General features: G+C 42.3%; 1 protein-coding gene across 1 annotated transcript in view; it reads left to right on the forward strand.

Moving 5' to 3' along the window:
- Positions 1–26,588, forward strand: part of ADAMTSL1 (ADAMTS like 1) — a 480,443-nt gene that overhangs the window by 301,367 nt on the left and 152,488 nt on the right. Inside the window, exons 14-16 of the mRNA XM_032634985.1 lie at positions 1,452–1,631; positions 12,499–12,652; positions 13,508–14,636. Coding sequence (XP_032490876.1) covers positions 1,452–1,631; positions 12,499–12,652; positions 13,508–14,636 — 1,463 coding nt within the window. The remainder of the gene's footprint in view (positions 1–1,451; positions 1,632–12,498; positions 12,653–13,507; positions 14,637–26,588) is intronic.

The following is a 26,588-nucleotide window of genomic DNA, read 5'->3' on the forward strand; positions in this document are numbered from 1 at the left end:
TAACAGGACACCCAAAGGCATAGTGGCTTAGATAAGAGAGAGAAGTGTTTTCCTCTTATATACACACAGGCCATCCAGGGCCGGTATGTTGGCTTCACCCCCAGGAAGATAGGCTGCTTCCCTCCTTTTGCCTGTCACTATCCAAGGCGGAAGTTTAAATTTTAGACATCGTGTTCAAATTCCAGCCAGCAAGGACGAGGCGGGAAGGGGAAAATGCCACATTTTCTTTTTGTGGGTTTTTCCTTGAAGTTGCACACAACATTCTATGTATATCCTTTTGCCCAGCACTTAGTCACGTGGCACCTTCAAGGGAGGTCAGCAAATATAGTCTGTATGCCAGAAGGTCTTGTGCCCAGCTAAAAACGGAGGGCTGCTTTGCCTACCGCAAGGGAGGAACAAAGTCCTGGAACGACAGCCTCCTGCCCCGCCTCGGGCAACTGGATGATAACTATTAAATTACTTGTAAATGGTGTGTTTGATTGGGGTCCTGCTGAAAACCACTAAAATGGGTGATTTTTCTTGTATCCCAAATTTCCATGGGTCTTGCTCCCACCGCCCTAAAAAAACACCAGTCCTACAAGAAACGTGTTCCAGGGAGTCCTTTGGAAAACCAAGCCTCAAATCTACCACCCCTCCAGTAGGGTAGAGTGGATGTTTCCACTTAGAGAGAGAGGAAGTGCCGCCTTCTCTGCAGGTTAATTCTTCCAGATCTACACTGGTGGCAGCAGCTCGCTCTTGTTCATTCTGGAAGCAGCACAGATTATTTTCACTGGGTCATAAATATGTTTAGCCCTCTATTATCTAACCTTTTAAACCAGTTGTCTTGGGTGACTGCAAATCATAGTTTAGAACCAACTTTTTTTTTTTTTGAACATCTTTATTGAAGTACAGTTGCTCTACAATGGTGTGTTAGTTTCTGCTCCATAACAAAGTGAATCAGCTATACGTATCCCCATAGCTCCTCCCTCTTGCATCTCCCTCCCACTCTCCCTATCCCACCCCTCTAGGTGGTCACAAAGCACCGAGCTGATCTCCCTGTGCTATGTGGCTGCTTCCCACTAGCTATCTATTTTACATTTGGTAGTGTATATATGTCCATGCCACTCTCTCACTTCGTCCCAGCTTACCCTTCCCCCTCTCTGTGTCCTCACATCTGTTCTCTACATCTGCATCTTTATTCCTGTCCTGCCCCTAGGTAGAACCAACTTTCTAAGATTTAAAGGCCCGTGAAATTCCTGGGTGCTCTTGCTACATATTTGAGACTAAGAGCAGAGGGTGTAGAACTTACTACAAAATTCATTTCAAGGAGAGGAAGCAAAATCCTTTGGGCTGGTTCCTGGGTATTCTTCCTTTTCTATTTTCACTCTTGAGTCAAACCAAGGCTAAGGTAAGAATTAGCAGTCAAATGTGCTACTGTCCTATGCAGGGTCTGCTTTCTCTTCCTTCCCCAGTGTTCCAGGACCTGCGGAGGGGGCATCCAGAAGCGCGAGGTTCTTTGCAAACAGCGCATGGCTGATGGCAGCTTCTTGGAGCTTCCAGAGACCTTCTGTTCGGCCCCCAAACTGGCCTCCCAGCAGGCCTGCAAGAAAGATGACTGTCCCAGCGAGTGGCTGCTCTCTGACTGGACAGAGGTAGGTATGCTTCTCAGAAGGAGATAACAAAAGAGGCATAAGGAGGAGAAGGCACGCAAGCTTATAGATACAGAAGGCAAGAGGAGAACAAAATAATCCTCTTAACACTGTGGAACAGAGTTTTGTTTTTTTAATTTTTATTGGAGCATAGTTGATTTACACTTTTGTGTTAGTTTCAGGTGTACAGCAAAGTGAATCAGTTCTGCATGGAACAGAGTTTCTGTAAGCACTGATATACCATATCGTGTAACTAGATTTTAACTAGGCTGCAGGGATGCGAGTTAAGCAGCCAGACCTCACTCAACAGTCAGAAGCAGGGAATTGTAAACGGGCCCTTCGCGGAACAAAACCAGGCCTCATTCATTCGTACTGTTCGGGCCCAGGATTCTACTCAGAACACCGGGTTCTTCCTCTACCTTCGCTCCCGCCTCCTTGACCCCCCTGCATCTCCTACTCCCAGATGTTTCTAGTCTCTCCTTAGGAAAGGCAAAGCCTCTCTAGTTTTTCTCTTCCAAGTTACTGGAGAATGAGGCACGTGATTTATTAGGAAAAGAAGGCCAAGGAAATCCTGCCTCTTTCCTGTCAGTTTTCTGGCCCCAGAACATCAACAGCTTCCCAGCCAGAGAAGTTGATTTCCCCCGTTGCCCTGCATCTGGGGAGATGGCTGCATTGGCATTACCGTTCCTGACTTACCTCGTAAGTTAGGCATAGATCCCCAACTAACCGACTTCTCTAAATCATTCCTACTTGAACACTAGCACGAACTAATTCATTGATACCCAGCTGCAACTTGTTTTCAGCCTCTCCTCCTTCTTTGACTTGCCTGCAACTCCCCCAGCTTCATGGGCCTATGTGTCTTTCATAGAGAAATCCCCCTGGCAAGCAGATACAGCCAAGAACAGAATGACGAGGCCTGAAGTGAACATCTCTGTGTCCCAGGCAGAGTCGAGCCCCTCTCCTTTCTTGCATAGAAGCATCCGAACTGGCCTTGGTGATCTCACTGCCTCCTTTGCAGTCTGTCCAACTCACAGGACAGAGCTGCTGCTGGTTAAAACACATCACAGAGGGGAAAGCTGCCTCTGAAAATTAAGATGCCATGTCTTTCAACCTACATTCTGAGAATTCTTGCCCTGTGTTTTGTCAGCCCGTGTAGAGGTCCGTCAGACGGTGCCTGCAAAGGGCCCTGAAATTGAGAGGTAACTGACACACCATAGATTTTGTAATTTGGCAGTAAAATTGCCTTCTGATGGTAGCTCCCCGCAAATGGCTGAGAACAGAAGGGGCAATGATTGTTATTTCATCTTTTAGAAATAATTTTGTTTCAGAAGGATAAAAGATTAAATGTGTGGAATGAGCATATCTGTATGTGCATGTGTGAACATGTCAGTGACAATTTTTCCATGGGTTCTTGATGTGGGGTATGGTATCATATATGAAAAATCCTTAACAAAACTAGCAGTGCAGACGAGGGCACTGACGTATTTGCCAAGTAAGTGACTCTAGATGAAGACTTCCTCCCAGGGGCGTAGTGTAAAAGGCACTGCTCTTCTAAGTCTGTCGGTGATAGTCTTCCATGAGTTGGATGCTGAGAAAGGGACTTGTGTGTATGAGAATTGTCCTCCCAACTTCCCGGAGTTTGTGGCCTCTGAGCATATGGAACACAGAGAAAATCTGAAGGAGGGACCCTGTGATTAGGCACTAAGGAAAGGAGGCTGCTGCATTGCAATCCCATGGGTCCCATTACGTAAAGGAGACCTTTAGAACAGTATCACGTGTGGTTAAGAGTGAGACTCAAAGACAGGCAAACTTAGGTTCGAATCCTGACTCTGCCACTTACTAGCTATATAACCTGGGCTAGTTACTTAACCCTTCTAGGCCTTAGTTTGCTTAGCTAAATATTGGAGATGATAATAGTGTTCACTAACATGGTTATTGGGACGCTTAAAAATTAAGTGATGCACATGAAGTACTTTGTGTCTAGTAAAAGTTAACCCTTAACTATTGTTATGATTTTCTTCCATCCCTCCTCATTGTCGGGAAAAGGAGAGGAAATAAAAGAAAGCACTTGACTGGCTGGACCCAGGATCATGACCAAGGCCTCCCACAAGCTTTGCTGGTCTTCCTAGGAGGTGGAAGTTACATTTGGGGAACTAGGTAGAGTTAGCCCTTATCCAGGGAATGTTACTAGGTTCTGCATTATCTGCGCTGATGAATGGAAATTCCAAACATTGAGAAGGGGCTGGAATGGTGGGATTTTAGCCCCGATTCACTGGTGTTAAACTCAAGCTGGTGCCATACAGAAGTGCTCCTGGGGGTGTTCACAGGGTTTCCAGTTGCCCCTATCATCCCAACAACCCTTCCCTTGGCCCTTCTGTCTGGGATGAGACGTGCATTCCATACACTCCCACAGGACTCCCCTTGGAGAAAGGAAAACCTGGATGATCTATGGGTGTTTTTCATCCTCAACTATCTGGGCACAACCTCATGGTTACTGCACAGAATCCCTCAGAGACAGAATTAAGCCAACGTTTTAAACACTTCAAATAAAATTACTTTCAGATCCTATTCCGAGGAAAGGCCTCTCCAAAGACCTTACTTCTTTTCTTTAAAAGAAACACTTGCATCTCTTGAAAGAGTTGGCTATTCATTATTTTTAAGTCATATTTTTACGGAAATTCCTCCCTCACAAAAATATAAGAGAAATTAAACTCAATTTTCGAGCTAGAAGGAACTTAGGAGATCCTGTAACCTAGTTGTTCTTTTAAAAATTAAAGCCACAAGACCCTTTTTTCCATTGAAATGTTATTGTGAAGCCAGAAATCTAAAACAGAACAAATCAGAGCTGTTTTGGTTGAAGTAGGGGGTAGGTTGGGTAGGGGTCCCGGATCTCCAAGTGGTTGGGTCTCCAGACCACCTGAGAAGTCCCTAAATCACTTGTTCAACATAGTTAAAGAACACAGTTTGAAAATCCCTGCTCGAATATAGTTTCCCTGTTTTAGAGATGTGGAAATTGAGAGAAGTTTAGAAATTGAGAATTTTAGAGAAAGAACTAGACTTGACCAAAATCCTAAACTCGTCTTCTGACACACAGTCCATTCTTCCATTTTTCTACTTGGCAGCACTAAAATGACCAGACTTTTAAAATTTCCAGGCTCTTTACCCCCATCCCGCCTGATCCCTGGATTCGGTGCTGTCATTTACAATAAAATAAGGGATAGGTGGAATTTGGAATCCACGATCATCAGGGAACAAAAGCAACGGGCTTGATTCTCATCCCCGTTTTTTGCATCTTAAATGTCTTTCAGGGTGGCGGATATCACGGTGCCTTGCATAGAATAGTTCATTTCCATGGGCTAGCATATAAAACTTAGATACATAAGATAATATTTTTTGGTTTCTACTGTCAGTTTTCAAGTTGACGTGGCATGCTGCCATGACCCTAGTTCAGGCCGTTATCATCTCAAGCTTGGACTACCGTGGCAGCCTTCTTAACTGACATCCCTGTCTGCCATTCATCTCTTACTCCCATCCCTCCCAGACACTGTTGCCAGATTTACCTTCTCAAAATACCTCTTTCATCATTTCACTCTTCCCTTTAATGGCTCCTCATTGCCTTATGGACCAATTCCAAACCTTCTGTCTGAAAATTAAAAGTCTCCAACATCTGGCCCCAAACCACCTCTTGAGCTCCTGACACTCTCCACTTGGCCCCTCTGTTCAGTCAGACTGGTTTAGGTCCGCCCCCAAGCCTGCCTTGGCCTTGTGCACTGAACTCTTCTACCTTGATTCTGGTTATTTCCCTGCCTCCCATGCTTATCCCCGGCTCTCTATACCCATCCAGACTCCAACGATCTTCCAGATTAGGCCAGGAAATCACTAGTATACCATAAGCATTCACCAGTTGTTAGCATTAATATTTTCATACTTCACTTGACTTTTAGTTTTATATTTTTACTAAATTCTTTTATTACTATATAATTCTTTAAACAGCTTTACTGAGGTATAATTTATATACTGTAAAATTCAACTTCGCATAATGTCTTCAATGTTTATCCATTTTGTAGCACATTATCAGAACATTCCTTCTTAGGGTGAAATAAAATATTCCATGATACAGATATACCACATTTCATTTATCCATTCACCAACTGAGGGATATTTGAGTTGTTTCCACTTTTGCCTATTAAGAATCATGTTGCTATGAACCTTAGCATACAAGTCTTTATATGGATGTATGTTTTCATTTCTATTGGGTAAGACACCTAGGACTGAAGTTGCTGGGTCATATGATAAATGTATGTTTAACTTTTTAAAAAAATATCAAACTTGCTTTCTAAAAGGGCTGTGCTATTTTACATTCCCACCAGCAATACAGGAAGGCTCTAATTTTTCTACATCCTCACTTATACTAAAAATACTTACTGTTGTCCATCTTTCTGCTTATGGGAATTTTAGTGAATATAAAGTGGTATTTCATTGGGGTTTTGATTTCTATGTTCCCTAATATACTATTTCATTTTAACAACGCATTTGGATTTCTTCCCATTATTTGATGACATCCTCTTGAGGTTAGGAACCATCTTGCACATTTCGTCCCATAGCATTTAGCGCCCCACCTCAAACAAAGTAAATGCGTAAGAATTATCTGATACTTGACATTAAAGTATTATAATTTATTTGTAAAGGAAGGAGATAGGAATTAGCATTAACTGAATGTCATTTCTGTGTGTGAAATTGTAAAATATATTATCTCATTTAATTCCCAGCCTTGCAAAATAAGTATAAGAAGTGGTAACAGACTCAGAGAGTTTAAGTGACTTGCCAACTAGTGAAATACTGAGTTGGACTCTGTGACTCTCTAACTCTAAATCCCAGGCTACAAAAGTAAAAACAGGGAGCCCAGTGGGAGGGAGGGCCCCCACCAGCCGAAGTTGCGACCGTCCTTGGGACCACGGGCCAGTTTTTTCAACAAGTAACTTAAAGACAAAATGGAAAAACAAGGAGGTTTCTGCCTGAGATCATGTTGACGTGAAACCAGGGATGGCCACCCTGGGCCAGTTCCCTGAAACCTGGACCTCGAAGGCCACCTTTATTCAAACAAAGAAAGGATTTTGCCATTTGGAGGTCAACATGTTAGACCCATGTGGCTGACAGGGTCTTGGTGCTCTGGCCTGATGTCATGGCTGAGCCTCCAAGGTGGGAGAGCAGAGTTCAGGATATTGGACCACCAGAGACCTCCCAGACCCACGTAATAGCAATCGGTGAGAGCTCTCCCAGAGATCTCTGTCTCAACGCTAAGACCCAGCTCCACCCAATGGCCAGCAAGCTTCAGTGCTGGACACCCCATGCCAAAGAACTAGCAAGACAGGAACACAATCCCACTCATTAGCAGAGAGGCTGCCTAAAATCATACTACGTTCACAGACACTCCAAAACACACCACCAGACGTGGCCCTGCCCAACAGAAGGACAAGATCCAGCCTCATTCACCAGAACACAGGCACCAGTCCCCTCCACCAGGAAGCCTACACAACCCACTGAACCAACCTCACCCACTGGAAGCAGACACCAAAAACAACACGAAATACGAACATGCAGCCTGTGAAAAGCAGACCCCAAATACAGTGAGTTAAACAAAATGAGAAGACAGACAAAATAAGCAGATGAAGGAGCAAGGTAAAAACCCACCAGATGAAACAAATGACGAGGAAATAGGCAGTCTACCCGAAAAACAATTCAGAGTAATGATAGTAAAGATGATCCAAAATCTTGGAAATAGAATGGAGAAAATACAAGAAACGTTTAACAAGGACCTAGAAGAACTAAAGAGCAAACAAACAATGATGAACAACACAATAAATGAAATTTAAAATTCTCTAGAAGGAATCAGTAGCATAATAACTGAGGCAGAAGAACGGATAAGTAACCTGGAAGATAAAATAGTGGAAATACCTACTGCAGAGCAGAAAAAAGAAAAAAGAATGAAAACTGAGGACAGGCTCAGAGACCTCTGGGACATTAAATGCACCAACATTCAAATTAAAGGGGTCCCAGAAGAGGAAGAGAAAAAGAAATCGTCTGAGAAAATATTTGAAGAGATTATAGTTGAAAACTTCCCTAACATGGGAAAGGAAATAGCCAATCAAGTCCAGGAAGCACAGAGAGTCCCATAAAGGATAAATCTAAGGAGAAACACTCCAAGACACATATTAGTCAAACTATCAAAAATTAAATACAAAGAAAAAATATTAAAAGCAGCAAGGGAAAAGCAACAAATAACATACAAGGGAATCCCCATAAGGTTAACCGCTGATCTTTCAGCAGAAACTCTATAAACCAGAAGGGAGTGGCAGGACGTATTTAAAGTGATGAAAGGGAAAAACCTACAACCAAGATTATTCTACCCAGCAAGGATCTCATACAGATTCAAGAGAGAAATTAAAACCTTCACAAACAAGCACAAGTTAAGATAATTCAGACCACCAAACCAGCTTTACAACAAATGCTAAAGGAACTTCTCTAGGCAGGAAACACAAGAGAAGGAAAAAACCTACAAAAACAAACCCAAAACAATTAAGAAAATGGTAATAGGAACATACGTATCAATAACTACCTTAAATGTAAATGGATTAAATGCTCCATCCAAAAGACATAGACTGGCTGAATGGATACAAAAACAACACCCGTATATATGCTGTCTACAAGAGACCCACTTCAGACCTAGGGACACATACAGACTGAAAGTAAGGGGATGGAAAAAGATATTCCATGCAGGTGGAAAGCAAAAGAAAGCTGGAGTAGCAATTCTCATATCAGACAAAAGAGACTTTAAAATAAAGACTATTACAAGAGACAAGGAAGGACATGACATAATGATCAAGGGATCAATCCAAGAAGAACATAGAACAATTGTAAATATTTATGCACCCAAGAAAGGTGGACCTCAATACATAAGGCAAATGCTAACAGCCATAAAAGGGAAAATCGACAGTAACACAATCATATTAGGGGACTTTAACACCCCACTTTCACCAATGGAGAGATCATCCAAAATGAAAAAAATAAGGAAACACAGCTTTAAATCACACATTAAACAAGATGGACTTAATTGATATTTATAGGACATTCCATCTAAAAACAACAGAATACACTTTCTTCTCAAGTGCACATGGAACATTCTCCAGGATAGATCATATCTTGGGTCACAAACCAAGCCTCAGTAAATTTAAGAAAATTGAAGTCATATCAAGTATCTTTTCTGACCAGAATGCTATGAGACTAGATATCAATCACAGGAAAAAAAAAAACTATAAAAAATACAAACACATGGTAGCTAAACAATATGCTACTAAGTAACCAAGAGATCACTGAAGAAATCAGAGGAAATCAAAAAGTACATAGAAACAAATGACAATGAAAACATGACGACCCAAAACCAATGGGATGCAGCAAAAGCAGTTCTAAGAGGGAAGTTTATAGCTATACAATCCTACCTCAAGAAACAAGAAGAATCTCAAATAAACAACCTAACCTTACACCTAAAGTGATTAGAGAAAGAAGAACAAAAACACCCCAAAGTTAGCAGAAGGAAAGAAATCATAAAGATCAGATCAGAAAGAAATGAAAAAGAAATGAAGGAAACAGTAGCAAAGATCAATAAAACTAAAAGCAGGTTCTTTGAGAAGATAAACAAAATTGATAAACCATTAGCCAGACTCATCAAGAAAAAAACAAAAGGGAGAAGACAGAAATCAACAGAATTAGAAATGAAAAAGGAGAAGTAACAACTGACACTGCAGAAATACAAAGGATCATGAGACATTACTACAAGCAGCAATATGCCAATAAAATGGACAACCTGGAAAAAATGGACAAATCATAGAGAAGCACAACCTTCCAAGACTGAACCAGGAAGAAATAGAAAATATAAACAGACCAATCACAAGCACTGAAATTGAAACTGTGATTAAAAATCTTCCAACAAACAAGACCCCAGGACCAGATGGCTTCACAGGCGAATTCTATCAAACATTTAGAGAAGAGCTAACACCTATCCTTCTCAAACTCTTCCAGAATATAGCAGAGGGAGGAGCACTCCCAAACTCATTCTACGAGGCCACCATCAACCTGAAACCAAAACCAGACAAAGATGTCACAAAGAAAGTACTACATGCCAGTATCACTGATGAACATAGATGCAAAAATCCTCAACAAAATACTAGCAAACAATCCAACAGCACATTAAAAGGATCATACACCATGATCAAGTGGGGTTTATCCCAGGAATGCAAGGATTCTTCAATATATGCAAATCAATCAATGTGATACACCATATTAATATATTGAAGGATAAAAACCATATGATAATCTCAATACATTCAGAAAAAGCTTTTGACAAAATTCAACACCCATTTATGATAAAAACTCTCCAGAAAGTAGGCATAGAGGGGAGCTACCTCAACATAATAAAGGGCAATATATGACAAACTCACAGCCAACATTGTTCTCAATGGTGAAAAACTGAAACCACTTCCTCTAACATCAGGAACAAGACAAGGCTGCCCACTCTCACCACTATTATTCAACACAGTTTTGGGAGATTTAGCCACAGCAATCAGAGAAGAAAAAGAAATAAAGGGAATCCAAATCGGAAAAGAAGAAGTAAAACTGTCACCGTTTGCAGAGGACATGATACTATACAGAGAGAATCCTAAAGATGCTACCAGAAAACTGCTAGAGTTAATCAATGAACTTGGTAAAGTAGCAGGATACAAAATTAATGCACAAAAATCTCTTGCATTCCTATACACTAACGATGAAAAATCTGAATGTGAAATTAAGGAAACACTCCCATTTACCATTGCAACAGAAAGAATAAAATACCTAGGAATAAACCTACCTAAGGAGACAAAAGACCTGTATGCAGAAAAGTATAAGACACTGATGAAAGAAATTAAAGACAATACAAACAGAGAGATATACCATGTTCTTGGATTGGAAGAATCAATATTGTGAAAATGACTATACTACCCAAAGCAATCTACAGATTCAATGCCATCCCTATCAAAGTACCAATGGCATTTTTCACAGAACTAGAACAAAAAATTTCACAATTTGTATGGAAACACAAAAGACCCCGAAGAGCCAAAGCAATCTTGAGAATGAAAAATGGAGCTGGAGGAATCAGGCTCCCTGACTTCAGACTATACTACAAAGCTACAGTAATCAAGACAGTATGGTACTGGCACAAAATCAGGATATAGATCAATGGAACAGGATAGAAAACCCAGAGATAAACCCACGCACATATGGTCACCTTATCTTTGATAAAGGAGGCAAGAATAAACAATGGAGAGAAGACAGCCTCTTCAGTAAGTGGTTCTGGGAAAACCTGACAGCTGCATGGAAAAGAATGAAGTTAGCACACTCCCTAACACCATACACAAAAATAAACTCAAAGTGGATTAAAGACCTAAATGTAAGGCTAGACACTATAAAACTCTTAGAGGAAAACATAGACAGAGCAGTCTTTGACATAAATCACAGCAAGATCCTTTTTGACCCACCTCCTAGATAAAATGGAAATAAAAACAAAAATAAGCAAATGAGACCTAAACTTAAAAGCTTTTGCACAGCAAAGGAAACCATAAACAAGACGAAAAGAAAACCCTCAGAATGGGAGAAAATATTTGCAAATGAAGCAACAGCAACTGACAAAGGATTAATCTCCACAATATACAAGCAGCTTATGCGGCTTGATATCAAAAAAACAACCCAATCCAAAAATGGGTCAAAGTCCTAAATAGACATTTCTCCAAAGAAGATATACAGATTGCCAACAAACATATGAAAGGATGTTCAACATCACTAATCATTAGAGAAATGCAAATCAAAACTACAATGAGGTATCACCTCACACCGGTCAGAATGGCCATCATGAAAAAATCTACAAACAATAAATGCTGGAGAGGGTGTGGAGAAAAGAGAACCCTCTTGCACTGTTGGTGGGAATGTAAATGGATACAGCCACTATGGAGAACAGTATGGAGGTTCCTTAAAAAGCTAAAAATAGAACTAACATATGTCCCAGCAATCCCACTACTGGGCATATACCCTGAGAAAACCATAATTCAAAATGAGACATGTACCACAGTGTTCATTGAAGCACTGTTTACAATAGCCAGGACATGGAAGCAACCTAAGTGTCCATCAACAGATGAATGGATAAAGAAGATGTGGTACATATATACAGTGGAATATATTGTATATTCCTAGGGGCATATACAATATGTATATGAACCTAGGGTCAAGACAGGAATAAAGATGCAGACGTAGAAAATGGACTTAAAGACACGGGGAGGGGGAAGGGTAAGCTGGGACAAAGTGAGAGAGTAGTATTGACATATATACACTACCAAATGTAAAATAGATAGCTAGTGAGAAGCAGCCACATAGCAGAGGGAGATCAGCCTGGTGCTTTGTGACCACCTAGTGGGTGGCATATGCAAGTGGGAGGGGATAGGGGTACATATGTATACATATAGCTGATTCACTTCGTTATACAGCAGAAACTAACACAGCATTGTGACGCAATTATAACTCGAATAAAGATGTTAGAAAAAAAAAGTAAAAACAGGTGAAAGGTCCACAGGAGACCTGAGACTAGAAAATCTTAGAGTAGAGTATGCCTACAGTATGGATGTGTCTTCCCACATTGTTACATAATTAATATTTCTCTATCTCTCTTAGTTGCTATTGCTTTTCCAAGCAACTTCTTCCTTATTTTGGTGAGTTTCAGAGCCCACACAAACCCATTAGCCTTTAGTTACCTGAATTTACATGCTTTGGGCCCTTCTTTTCCCACCAGTGTTCCACGAGCTGCGGGGAGGGCACCCAGACGCGAAGTGCCATTTGCCGGAAGGTGTTGAAAACAGGTGTCTCAGCTACTGTCAATTCCTCCCTGTGCCCGCCCCTGCCGTTCTCTTCATCCATCAGGCCCTGTATGCTGGCCACCTGTGCAAGTGAGTATGTCAGAGCTCTGGGGTTGGGGAGACGGCAAGAACAGTAGCTTTTCCTGAACCCAAGACCAGAGGCATATAGACAATAAAGCCCTCTGAGGGCATTAGGCTCGTGAGCTCAGCTGGAGATGGGAAAGGAATCTTAATTATACGTGGCCAGGCAGGATGCTTTTCTCTGCTGGAAAAAGCAGTTTGCAGGAGGTAGAGCAAAGTTCACTTGCTGGCATATGGAGATCTGCAAGCTGGAGTCAGCATGTTACTAATGAAGCCTGATGTTACCCACTCCAGTGTTTTAAACTAAACAGATTTGTTTTGTTTAATATTAATCCCTAGAGGTGTAACACTTCCCCGTGTATACGGAGACCCTGGTGCTTTGCAGGACCCAAAAGGGATCCATTCTCCTTCTCTTTGTCCTCTGCCTCTTTTTATGATGCTGATTTCTTTTGCTTTCTTTCTTTTTTAAGTCCTTTTAATGAGAGGAACTGCCTTTCCCCTGGAATCGCCCTCCATCTAGAACCCTGCATCTCAGCTTCTAGGGGTAGAAAACCCCAGCAGCGTGATAGCAGGTTGCCCCACTGCACCTCATTAGCTCTCCCATGTTTCATTGCGGCAGCAGCTTGATGGTCCACAGCTGGTAGTCATTTACTCCCGTAAAACAGAAGGTGGTAAAATGAAGGCCCTGCCCAAAGCAAACTGAAGTGCTTTCTTTCCCTCTTCTCCCTTTTGTCTCCCTGTCTCTCTTCTCTTTGCCCTCTCCTTTTCACTGTCTCTTGTCGCTGCACCTTACTGTCCCTTTTCTCTGCTCTCCGCTTCTCTCTCTCCATCCATCTGCCTTCCCTTTCATTGCTTTCATTCCAGGGCCCGGGTGGCCATCCACTAAGCACAGTCCTCACATCGCGGCAGCAAGGAAGGTATACATCCAGACCCGCCGGCAGAGGAAGCTGCACTTCATCGTGGGGGGATTCGCCTACCTGCTCCCCAAGACCGCAGTGGTGGTACGCTGTCCCACGCGGCGCATCCGCAAGCCCCTCATCACCTGGGAGAAAGACGGCCAGCACCTCATCAGCTCCGCCCACGTCACCGTGGCCCCATTTGGGTACCTGAAGATCCACCGCCTCAAGCCCTCTGATGCGGGCATCTACACCTGCTCGGCCGGACCGGCCCGGGAGCAGTTTGTGATTAAGCTCATTGGAGGCAACCGGAAGCTGGTGGCCCGGCCCTTGAGCCTGCGGAGCGAGGAAGAGGCCCTCGCGGTGAGGAAGGCCCGCCCGAAGGAGGCCCTGCAGACCCACAAACACCAGAACGGGATCTTCTCCAATGGCAGCAAGGCCGAGAAGCGGGGCCTCCCTGCTGATGCCGGGAGCCGCTATGATGACCTGGTCTCTCGATTGCTGGAGCAGGGGGGCTGGCCAGGAGAGCTGCTCGCCTCCTGGGAGGTCCAGGACTCCACAGAAAGGAACACATCCTCAGAAGAGGACCAGAACGCCGAGCAGGGCCTTCTGCACCTGCCCTTCACCATGGTGGCCGAGCAGCAGCGCCTGGACGACATCCTCCGGAACCTCTCCCAGCAACCCGAGGAGCTCCGCGACGTCTACAGTAAGCACCTAGTGGCCCAGCTGGCCCAGGAGATCTTCCGCAGCCGCCAGGATGCGCACCAGGACGCGCTCCTCAAGCCGTCCGAGCGGGGGATTCCCCCAGTGGCCATCCCTCCTCAAAAACACGTGTCTGGCTTCAGCAGCTCCCTCCGGACCTCGTCCACTGGGGAGGGCGGGGGCAGCTCTCGCCGGCCGCACCGGAAGCCCATCATCTTGCGCAAAATCTCAGCCGCCCAGCAGCTCTCAGCCTCCGAGGTGGTCACCCACCTCGGGCAGACTGTGGCCCTGGCCAGTGGGACCCTGAGTGTGCTTCTGCACTGCGAGGCCATAGGCAACCCAAGGCCTACCATCAGCTGGGCCCGGAACGGAGAAGAGGTTCAGTTCAGCGACAGGTGAGCTTTGCAGCTACCGCGGTCTGGGAGGGACGGGCAAGGGGCCACACTGTGTGGGAGACGCCCTATTCACTCTTCCTTCAAGGTGTTTCCAAGGGTCGGGCTTAGAGCACTGGGCCTCAGGGATTGCTCCCCGTCCTGGGTTTCAACCCTCTCTTGGCACTGATAGACTGTTGAAGCAAAGACAAGGTATTTAATTTCTCTAAACTGTATGTTCTCATCTTTAAAAGGTAATAATAAGGATGCCTACCAATCCCAATCCCCGTAGGATCCCAAAGATTAATGAGATGCTCTCTGGATAGCTTTGAACTTTCGGCAGAAAAATATCATTCCAGGCCAAGGCATTGTTATATTACCATTTTGTGAGATGAACCGCTGAAAATCTTGTACACCAGGATACTGTCTCTGTGTGTGTGGTCCCCCAGGGCTGGGGAGAGAGTGCAGCCAACAGCTGCTGCCCCCGTGGGTGAGCCCATCCTCTGTCTGGGCTGGACAAGGCTGTTTGTTGCAGAAAGTTTTTATTCCCAGTCGGACCTGTGATTAATTATCCTAATGTCTCTTGGTGTCTGTGTTTTGATGTGTCTTTACTGGGATGACAGCATATATTACTTACTGGTTTCCTTGGGCCGTGGCCATTCATAATGTAAGATCAATAGTGATAGAAGAGGTAATAATAATAACAATATTTTTAATACTACCTATGTGCCAAGCAGCATGCCATGCTTCCTATGGACATCCTCTTTAATCTTTATAGTGGCCCTGACAACAGATAGTTGGCATTAATTGAGTAGTGACTGTCTCCCAGACAAGTGTAAACTCGTTTTTGTTTTTGTTTTTTTGCGGTACGCGGGCCTCTCACTGTTGAGGCCTCTCCCGTTTTGGAGCACAGGCTCCAGATGCGCAGGCTCAGTGGCCATGGCTCACGGGCCCAGCCGCTCCGCGGCATGTGGGATCTTCCCAGACTGGGCCACGAACCCGCGTCCCTTGCATCGGCAGGCGGACTCTCAACCACTGCGCCACCAGGGAAGCCCCAAGTGTAAACTCTTTATGTGCTTTATCTTACTGACTTCTAACAGTGGCCCTAAGAAGTAGGTATAATTTTTATCCACACTTTACGGAAGAGGAAACCAGTCTAGCAACTTGCTAAAGATCACATTTATTAAGTGGCAGAGCCAAAATGTGTGAAAAAATAAGATGGGCAGCGAATAGAAGAATCACAGTCCATGGATGAGGGAGGAACCTTTAAGGTCCTCTGGCCCAAAGTCCTCATTTTAACTTTTTATCTTCTCTGAATCCATGGAGCATGCTCTGTTCATTAAATCTACTTTGAAATACTGTTGTTCAGCTAATCCTCTTCACTGGCTTGGTAGCTTTGAGTGAGGAAGGAAAGGTGGCAGGATTTATTGTGCCAGGCAGGGTGCCAGGTTTATTTAGATGTTACTGCATTTGTTCTTCTGACAGTCAATCTACAAGATTGACATTATCCTCCAGTTTCACATAGAAAATTGAGGTTCAGCAGCTCACCCAAGGTCACACTTTAGTAAGGACCAGACTGAGGACTCAATGTCAAGTTTACCTGATTCCAAAGAGTAGTTCTGTCTCCTCTTCCGAGACTTGATGAACAAACATGACTTTGTCCATCCTGCCCACATCTTTTGTGCTTTTGAAATGTCAATAATATTGCCTCTCAGCCTGAGCACTTACAGATCAAATAGTTTTAATAACAATACTAAGTATTTTTTCTTTGACACTGTGCTCAGTGCTTTAAAGGTAATGTTATCTTGTTTAATCTTAAAAAAAAAAAATCCTATGGGGTAAGTACTGTTGTTACCACATCAGTAATTAAAAAGCTGAGGCACCCACACAGAAGCACTGGAGACAAGGACTGAATGCACTATGTTTTGAGAGCCTATGGTGGTAACCTCTCCTCTTGTTTGCTTCTTGGTCCTCCCCAGCTTATACTTTCCTTGATCAGCTTAACTGCTATGATCCCTGCAGTTTTTTCCAGAAATCTTTGTAAGGAATTTGTGGTAACTCCCCTTGAGGCCACTGGGGAGAGAGGCACCTCTGGCATCAGACCCCCAGGATGATGGGCGCTGATTGAAAGTGGTACCCTGGTGCTCAGGTGCATGCTGTACTGGAACTCACCTCTGTGACTGTACCTGTCGCACCTGCTGTGCCCAAATCATGCCATGCCTTCCACCAGCCAGTCGGTTTCTCAAGTGTAGAAACTGTTGCATTCATATCCCCTGGCCTATTGCCCGAGATTGGTGTTATTGAGATCAAAGGGGGTAGCGGTTGGCTGTGTGAGGGAAAAGATGGGAATTAACATTTCTTGACTAACTCCAGATATTGTGCCCCCGTGCTAGCAACTTCCATAGCCATCATCTCTGTTAATGTCCACTGTAAGGTGTAACATATGAACTGATATCCCTATTTCAGAGACGAGGAAACCGAGGCTCACCATAATTAAGGAAGTTGACCAATGTTAAATAGCTAGCAAACGGCAGAACCAAGAGAGCAGATTCAAACCCAGTTCTGCCAACTCAAGCTCATGCTGTTTTGAGTGGCTAAGTTCATGTTTGCATGTATCTCCTGTACTTCACCAGGGATACCAAGTTATCTCAAGATCCCTGCTGTTTTCTACCAGCTTCTTCCAGGATCCCTTCTTTCGCATAGTGACTATTTCCTCCTAAAAGCTGTACATCAAGACAGGCCATTGGGGATGGGGGAGGGGATGATTAGGACTCTGCTCTGCCCGGAACCGCAGGGAGAATATTGAGGCCGTGGCTTCCTCAGGGGTCCTGACAACTTCCTTGAGTGCTGGAGATTATGAAATCCAAGGATCAGGGCCCATGGGTCACTGGTGACTACAGGAAAGATGTAGAGGGAGTTAGATGAGGATTGAGGGCTTCGGGCTGGTCTTGTCCTTTACTTTCCATGGCCTTAATCCTTTCGCTTTAAAAATGAGGGGGGTTGTAGCAGATCATCTCTGATCTGCACCCTTCACTCATTTGTAGAAGGCCACAGAAGGTTAAAACCCATACGTTGGTGGAGAGTGGGGAGAGCCTTGAGCACAGTAATTTCAAAATTTGTCATACAGGTTGTTTCCAAGTGGTCCACAAAACAGGGATTCGTCAATCACATGAGTTTGAGACATGCTCGCTTAAAGCTAAACAGAGGTATTTACTGCTGGACTTTACTTATATTTTTTAATATAGTATTTGATTTTTTTTTCTTTTTTTATTATAAAAGCAATGAAGAGGCTATAAAACAATTCAAATAATACCTGCGTATGTATAGTAAGAGTGCAGGTCTCCTTCATGCCCTCAATCCTATTCCCTAGAGGCTGTCAGTCTTAATAATTCGGTATACATCCTTTTGGAATTTTTATATATTTTTTTGTATTATATATAAAACACATACACACATAGGATTTGTGTTTTTAATGGGAAGTTACTCATGGTTAGAAATTCGACTTGATTTTTATTCAACAACATGTCTAGGAAACATTTCAGAGTAGTAGGAAGGGGTCTGTATCACCTTTTTCCACAGCTGATTACTGTTCTTGAATGTATTTAACTAACCCCCAAGTGAAAATGATTTTGGTTTTTCCATGTTTTTTTTTAACTCCTTTAAGCAGTCCAACATGCGTTGTGACTTTCCAAGTGGATGATACAGTATTCAGTGTTTTCCAAGTACTTCTTTGATCAGTGAACAATTTTTTGGCCTAGCAATCTCAAGGATATCAATAATTCTTGAAATACTGCTTAGAAATACGACTTTTGCCTTTTAGTTTTCACCTTAATGGGCATTGAGAGTCCAATGGCTTTAAGATGAAGAAGTTTCAACAGAATCTTGCTAAAAAAAAGAAACATAGCAGCCAGGTGCTAAAGATATGAAAAGTTGTAGGCCTAGGACAGCAGACGGCAAATCCTAGGTCTTGAGTCACCAGGACATTGGAGAGAGTGGCAGTGGAGGATAACATTCAGAAAGAAAGCACATGGGGGCCACGAGCAAACAGTATTACAATTCTTGCCACTCTCAAGACTTTTTTCCAGATCTAGCCTCAACAGAGCTTTTTAAAGCAAGTTAATGGCACGTGGTAGGGAAAAATAAGAGATTTCTGTTTCTGATCCTTGACATCATAATTTTTCCATTTTACTTAGCTAGCCAGTAAGAAGTATGGCTGGAGCTTACTCTTCTATGCAGTTGTCCAAGTGGAGTTTCAGAAAATAAAATGGATGCATCTGTACAGAGCACACAGAAGGCACAGAATTGCCATTGGGACGGCTCTGCTATGGTTGTTGGTGACCTCTTTTGTGTTGGGTTTCATTGCTTGTCATCGTTAGTGCGTCTGGTAACAGTTCCGAAACGCTTATTAATTTTCAAACAGAGAAGTGCTGAAATGCCCGGGGTTACAGTTCAGTTCGTCTGTTTTTGTTTAGTGCCCAAATCCATCTTTCTGAAAGAGTCTGCAAGCTTCAGTTGGCTATTGGTCTGTAGGACTTTGCAGATATATTAAAGTATACTCTAAATAGCCTGAGCCAGCACGATAGGTCAAGGTAGAAAGAAAGGGACTGAAGTCTATTACTTCTTGGCTTTTCAATATGCCAAAGCTTGATTTGAAAGAAATTGGTTTTCAGAAAGAATCACTAACAATTCAGATAGTACTGCATCTCATCAGATATGTAACTTACTGGTTAAAATGAATTCACATCATTCTTAGAAGCACATGTCAACTTCTTAAGCAATCATTTACAGGATGTCCCTAAGTGTATTACGACAGACTGGTTCTTCTTAATCCGTGGAGACTCATTTCCTGTCAATGCAACTCAAAGGCTAGTTTGGAATCCAGAGAAGTAAATGCAGTGTTTAAATGCTAAGAGAGGGGTATGCATATTGATTCATTCCATAAATATTTATTAATCTACCTATCATATGCCAGATATACACCTACTTGCTAGGATATTGTGATGAATGAAACAGAAGTCCGTGTTCTCTTGCACTTTACGTACATTTAGATATCTGCTGAACTGGCACACATCAGAAAGATCTTTCCTGATCATTCTAGCTAAAGGAGCACTCTGCATCATTCTGTAACCCTTCAACTCTATTTTACTCACAGAATTTTATCGTCATTTGACATATTATATATTTAGGCACTGATGGCCTGTCCATTAGGGCAGAGGCTTTCTTTACTGCTGTGTCCCTAGTGCTGGAAAGAGTAGCTGGCACTACACAGGTGCCTAAATAAACAGTGAATGAATTAATGAGTGAGTGTGAAGCAAGACAATAAACACAGAAAAGGACACAAAAATATCAGATGGTGATAAGTGCTGGGCAGAAAATGAAACAGAACTTTGATAAGCAATGATCTGGTGACCACATTAGATGGGTACTCTGAGGAGGTGACCTGGAAGACAAAAGCTGAATGATGACCAGTGTCCAACAATACGACATCAGAAGGAAGAGCATTCCTGGGCAAGGGAAAAACAGTGCAAAACCCCTAAAGTGAAAATGAGTTTATTGTGTTGAAAGAACCCAAAAGAAGCTCATTTGGCTGGAGTGTGGCAGGCTGAAGGTAGAGGTGATATGGGATGAGGCCATGGGGTCAACCAGAGACCAGGATGAGGAGTTGAGGTTTTAGTCTGAGCACCACAGGGAGATTTTGGAGGGTATTAATCAGGAATGTCAAATGATCTAATTTCCATTTTTATAGACGCACACTGGCTACTTTGTGGTGAGTGTATTTCAGAGGAGCGTGAGTAGAAGCTGGGGGGCTATAAGGGGCCCTTTGCAATCATCCCTTCAACTCCCCAAGTATCTCTTGGGCATTAGGTACAGTGATGAGTGCCAGAAAGTGAGATCATAAATAAGGAGAGGTCTCTGCTCTTCAGAAACTAGGATACACTGAAAAGCTAATAGAGGATACAGTAACTTTTGAGCCTCAAGTTTTTTTTTAAACTCCAGTGGTCACAATACTTCTCTTAAAAATTCTAAACTTTAAAAAGGGGATATGGGATTCTCTGGTGCCACAGTGGTTAAGAATCCACCTGCCAATGCAGGGAGCACAGGTTCAAGCCCTAGTCTGGGAAGATCCCACATGCCGCGGAGCAACTAAGCCCATGCGCCGCAACTACTGAGCCTGCGCTCTAGAGCCTGCGAGCCACAACTACTGAAAGCCGCGTACCTAGAGCCCATGCTCCGCAACCAGAGAAGCCACCACAATGGGAAGATGGTGCACCACAACGAAGAGTAGCCCCCACTCACCGCAACTAGAGAAAGCCCGCACGCAGTGACGAAGACCCAATGCAGCCAGAAATAAATAAATAAATTTTTAAAAATAATAATAAAAAATAAAAAGGGGATAGAGGAGGGGTTCCCAAATTCAGTGTGCATAATAATTGCCAGGAACTTGTTAGAAATGGAGACACCCACATCCTACCCTACCCCAGAAACTCTTTCTACAGTAGGGTCCCATCATTTGCATTTTTTTGCACTAAATCCAAACTCAACTTTATTTATTTATTTATTTTTATATTGGAGTATAGTTGATTAACAATGTTGTGTTAGTTTCAGGTGTACCGCAAAGTGATTCAGTTATACCTATATATGTATCTACTCTTTTTCAAGTTCTTTTCCCGTTTAGGTCATTACAGACTATTGAGCAGAGTTTCCTGTGCTATACAGTAGCTCCGTGTTGGTTATCTATTTTAAATAAATCAGTGTGTTTATGTCAATCCCAAACTACCAATCTATCCCTACCCCCCACCCTTCCCCCCTCGTAACCATAAGTTCGTTCTCTAAGTCTATGAGTCTGTTTCTGTTTTGTAAATAAGTTCCTTTGTATCTTTTTTTTTACATGCTGCATATAAGTGATATCATATGATATTTCTTTCTCTGAGTTACTTCACTTAGTATGATAATCTCCAGGTCCATCCATGTTGCTGCAAGTGGCATTATTTCATTCTTTTTAATGGCTGAGTAATATTCCATTGCATATATGCACCACATCTTCTTTCTGTCATTTGCATTTTAACAAGCACTACAGGTGGCTCTGAGATCGGTGGTTCAAGTTCCACCTTTTAGAAGAGCTGAGAGAGAAAAATGGGGGAAGGCGAACCTCACAGTCGAATTAGGCACTTCTATTTGTTCTGTTAAAAGATGTGGGAGAGACAGACAGAACTCCATGCCTAAATGACACTTAGGAATTCCAAGCACTCTCCCATCCCCGTGCCTCCTTCCCAGATTCCCACCAACCCACACACTCACGTTCACCCTGAGCCTGGGATTTGAGAGAGACCACGAAGTGCCCATGTGTGGAGGGAGCAGACATGGTGGAAGCTAACAGACTCCAAATCTGCCAATTTTCTGGAAAAATTCTGGATGGCTAGAGGTTAAGATAACTAAGTGTGGCTACCTTGTTCATCCAGAGAACAAAGAAGCAGGACTGGACTTTGCAGCATAGCCATCGGGGGTGAGTTAGAAAGTGCTTTTCAGGGCTGTGTGCCAGTTGATTGAGAAAACAGAACTCTGCTTTGTTTTCCCTTTGCTTTCATTGCTGGGTAGTTCGTGTGCATCTGTAATTGACTGGTTCCACCATATTGCTGCCTGCAAAAGCCACCAGAAGACGAATATTCTAGCCTCACTCCACGGTCCTAGTGCATTACTGGCACCTGAGTGGTTTGAAAACATTACTCTTATAGCCCTCTACTGCCAATTTATAACCTAGAAATATTTCACGTGTAGAAGGCTACTTTAGGTCCCCCTCCAAGGTTGTTAATTATGAGTTTTTTAAATCCTGCCTAATATTTCCACTCAGTTCATTATGGAGTTGCTTCTATTTGCCCACCTCACATTCTAAGACCGCATGTAACATATACACTCCTCTTGGGTAAGGCCCCCTCCCCACCCCACCTAAAAGTTATTTCTTGTTTGTTGAAAAAGAAGAAAGTTGTCTCTCAAAACATGCCTTATCTAATCTGAGCCCTCAGCAGCATTCTACGCAGGCTGAGCCCTTCTTCCGAAAAACACTTTCTTGCTGCTTTAGAAACCACACACACTTCGCTTGCTTCTTACTTCTCTGGTTATTCTTTCTCAGCATCTCTGTGGATTCCTCTTCCCCTACCCACCTCTTAGCTACCCCGCTTAGGAGCCTCACTCTGTATACACAAGTGATCCCGTGGCTCCAGGACTCCTCTGTATGCTGGTGATTTCTCCTGTATCTAGCACAGAGCACATCTCTCTTCTGACTCAGATGTACAGTTGTCTACTAGGCATCCTAACCCAGATGCCCCACAAAAAGGTCAATCAATATCTCTAAAACTAAACTCCTGAATCCTTATCTCAGTAAAGAGTACCCCCAACCATCCAACTTTCCAAGCCAAAATACAGGCATACCTTGGAGATATTGTGGGTTCAGTTCCAGATCACCATGATAAAGCAGGTATAACAATAAAGCAAGTCAATTTTTTTTTTTTTTTTTGGTTACCCAGTACATATAAAAGTTGTGTTTACTCTGTACTGTAGACGGTTAAGTATGTGATAGCAATGTGTCTTAAAAACCAATCTATATACCTTAATCTAAAAATACTTTCTTGCTAAAAACGCTAACCATCATCTGAGCCTTCAGTAAGTCACAGTAAGTAACATCAAAGATCACTGATCGTATATCAACATAACAAATATAAGAATGAGGAAAAAGTTTGAAACATTGCAAAAATTACCAAAACGTGACACAGAGACACGAAGTGAGCAAATGCTATTGGAAAAATGGCACCAATAGACTTGCTCCACGTGGGGTTGCCTCAAATCTTCAGTTTATAAAAGAATGCAGTATCTGCGAAGCACAAGAAAGCAAAGCACGATAAAACGAGATCTGCCTGTATTTCTAGATTGTTCACACTCTTCAGTGACTCCTTCACCCTCCACTGGTCTCTGTTCTCACTGCCTGTACTTGGTTTACCTTTGTCAGATCTGCATGATTGCAGAAGCCTCCTAACCCTATATTTGCCTTCTCGAGACCAGGGGCTGGCAAGTTACAGCCAGTGGCTTTACATTTTTTTAAAGGTATTACTAAGAATGGCTTTTAAAAGATTATTAAAAGAGCCATTGAAATTGATCCCAGAGCTCTTTGATTAACTTGATCACACTTAATAAGTGGTGGAGCAGGGATTAAAGGAATGGCTTTTGCATTTTTTTTAATGATGCACCTAAATTTTTTTTATTTATTTTATTTTTTAAATTAGTCATCCATTTTATACACATCAGTGTATACATGTCAAGCCCAATCAACCAATTCATCACACCACCACCACTACCCTACCGCGGCTTTCCCCCCTTGGTGTCCAAACGTTTCTTCTCTACATCTGTGTCTCAATTTCTGCCCTGCAAACCGGTTCATCTGTACCATTTTTCTAGGTTCCACATATATGTGTTAATATACGATATTTGTTTTTCCCTTTCTCACTTACTTCACTCTGTATGCCAATCTCTACGTCCATCCACGTTTGTACAAAGGACCCAATTTTATTCCTTTTTATGGCTGAGTAAATATTCCATCGTATAGATGTACCACATCTTCTTTATCCATTCGTCTGTCAGTGGGCATTTAGGTTGCTTCCATGACCTGGCTATTGTAAATAGTGCTGCAATGAACATTGGGGTGCATGCGTCTTTTTGAATTATGGTTTTCTCAGGGTATATGCCCAGTAGTGGGATTGCTGGATCATATGGTAATTCTATTTTTAGTTTTTTAAGGAACCTCCATACTGTTCTCTATAGTGGCTCTATCAATTTACATTCCCACCAACAGTGCAAGAGGGTTCCCTTTTCTCCACACCCTCTCCAGCATTTGTTGTATGTAGATTTTCTGATGATGCCCATTCTAACTGGTGTGAGGTGATACCTCATTGTAGTTTTGATTTGCATTTCTCTAATAATTAGTGATGTTGAGCAGCTTTTCATGTGCTTCTTGGCCATTGGTATGTCTTCCTTGGAGAAATGTCTACTTAGGGCTTCTGCCATTTTTGGATTGGGTTGTTTTTTTTTTAAATATTGAGCTACATGAGCTGTTTATATATTTGGGATATTAATCCTTTGTCCGTTAATTCGTTAGCAAATATTTTCTCCCGTTCTGAGAGGGTGTGTTTTCATCTTGTTTATGGTTTCCTTTGCTGTGCAAAAGCTTTGAAGTTTCATTAGGTCCCATTTCTTTATTTTTGTTTTTATTTCCATTACTCTAGGAGGTGGATCAAAAAAGATGTTGCTGTGATTTATGTCAAAGAGTGTTCTTCCTATGTTTTCCTCTAAGAGTTTCATATTGTCCAGCCTTACATTTACGTCTCGAATCCATTTTGAGTTTATTTTTGTGTATGGTGTTAGGGAGTGTTCTAATTTCATTCTTTTACACGTAGCTGTCCAGTTTTCCCAGCACCACTTATTGAAGAGACTGTCTTTTCTCCATTGTATATCCTTGCCTCCTTTGTCATAGATTAGTTGACCATAGGTGTGTGCGTTTATCTCTGGGCTTTCTATCTTGTTCCATTGATTTATATTTCTGTGTTTGTGCCAGTACCATATTGTTTTCATTACTGTAGCTTTGTAGTATAGTCTGAAGTCAGGGAGTCTGATTCCTCCAGCTCTGTTTTTTTCCCTCAAGACTGCTTTGGCTATTCGGGGTCTTTTGTGTTTCCATACCAATTGTGAAATTTTTTGTTCTACTTCTGTAAAAAATGCCATTGGTAATTTCATAGGGCTTGCATTGAATCTGTAGATTGCTTTGGGTAGTATAGTCATTTTCACAGTATTGATTCTTCCAGTCCAAGAACATGGTATATATCTCCATCTGTTGGTGTCACCTTTAATTTCTTTCATCAATGCCTTATACTTTTCTGCATGCAGGTCTTTTGTCTCCCTAGGTAGGTTTATTCCTAGGTATTTTCTTTTTGTTGCAATGGCAAATGGGAGTGTTTCCTTAATTTCTCTTTCAGATTTTTCATTAGGATGTAGGAATGTAAGAGACTTCTGTGCATTAATTTTGTATCCTGCAACTTTACCAAATTCATTGATTAGCTCCAGTGGTTTTCTGGTGGCATCTTTAGGATTCTTTATGTATAGTATCATGTCATCTTCAAACAGTGACAGTTTTACTTCTTCTTTCCGATTTGGATTCCCTTTATTTCTTTTTCTTCTCCGATTCTCATGGCTAGGACTTCCAAAACTCTGTTGAATAATAGTGGCGAGAGTGGGCATCCTTGTCTTGTTCCTGATCTTCAAGGAAATGATTTCAGTTTTTCACCATTGAAAATGATGTTTGCTGTGGGTTTGTCATATATGGCCTTTATTATGTTGAGGTAGGTTCCCTCCATGCCCACTTTCTGGAGAGTTTTTATCATAAATGGGTGTTGAATTTTTTTTTTTGAAGGTCACTAATCTAGGGGCTGAGTCATGATTAATGGAATAGAATAGGTTATGGTATGCCAGGTGTTTTATACCACACTTTGGCAGACTGTTTTGCATATAATCATTTCCTTTTTTTTTTTTTTTACATCTTTATTGGAGTATAATTGGTTTACATTGTTGTGTTAGTTTCTGCTTTATAACAAAGTGTATCAGTTATACACATACATATGTTCCCATATCTCTTCCCTCTTGCATCTCCCTCCCTCCCACCCTCCCTATCCCACCCCTCTAGGTGGTCACAAAGCACCGAGCTGATCTCCCTCTGCTATGTGGCTGCTTCCCACTAGCTATCTACTTTACGTTTGGTAGTGTATATATGTCCATGCCACTCTCTTGCTGTGTCACAGCTTACCCTTCCCCCTCCCCATATCCTCAAGTCCATTCTCTACTAGGTCTGTGTCTTTATTCCTGTCTTGCCCCTAGGTTCTTCATGACATTTTTTTTCTTAAATTCCATATATATGTGTTAGCATACGGTATTTGTCTT

The sequence above is a fragment of the Phocoena sinus genome, chromosome 6 (genome assembly GCF_008692025.1).
Source record: "Phocoena sinus isolate mPhoSin1 chromosome 6, mPhoSin1.pri, whole genome shotgun sequence".
In the NCBI taxonomy this organism is placed as follows: Eukaryota; Metazoa; Chordata; class Mammalia; order Artiodactyla; family Phocoenidae; genus Phocoena; species Phocoena sinus.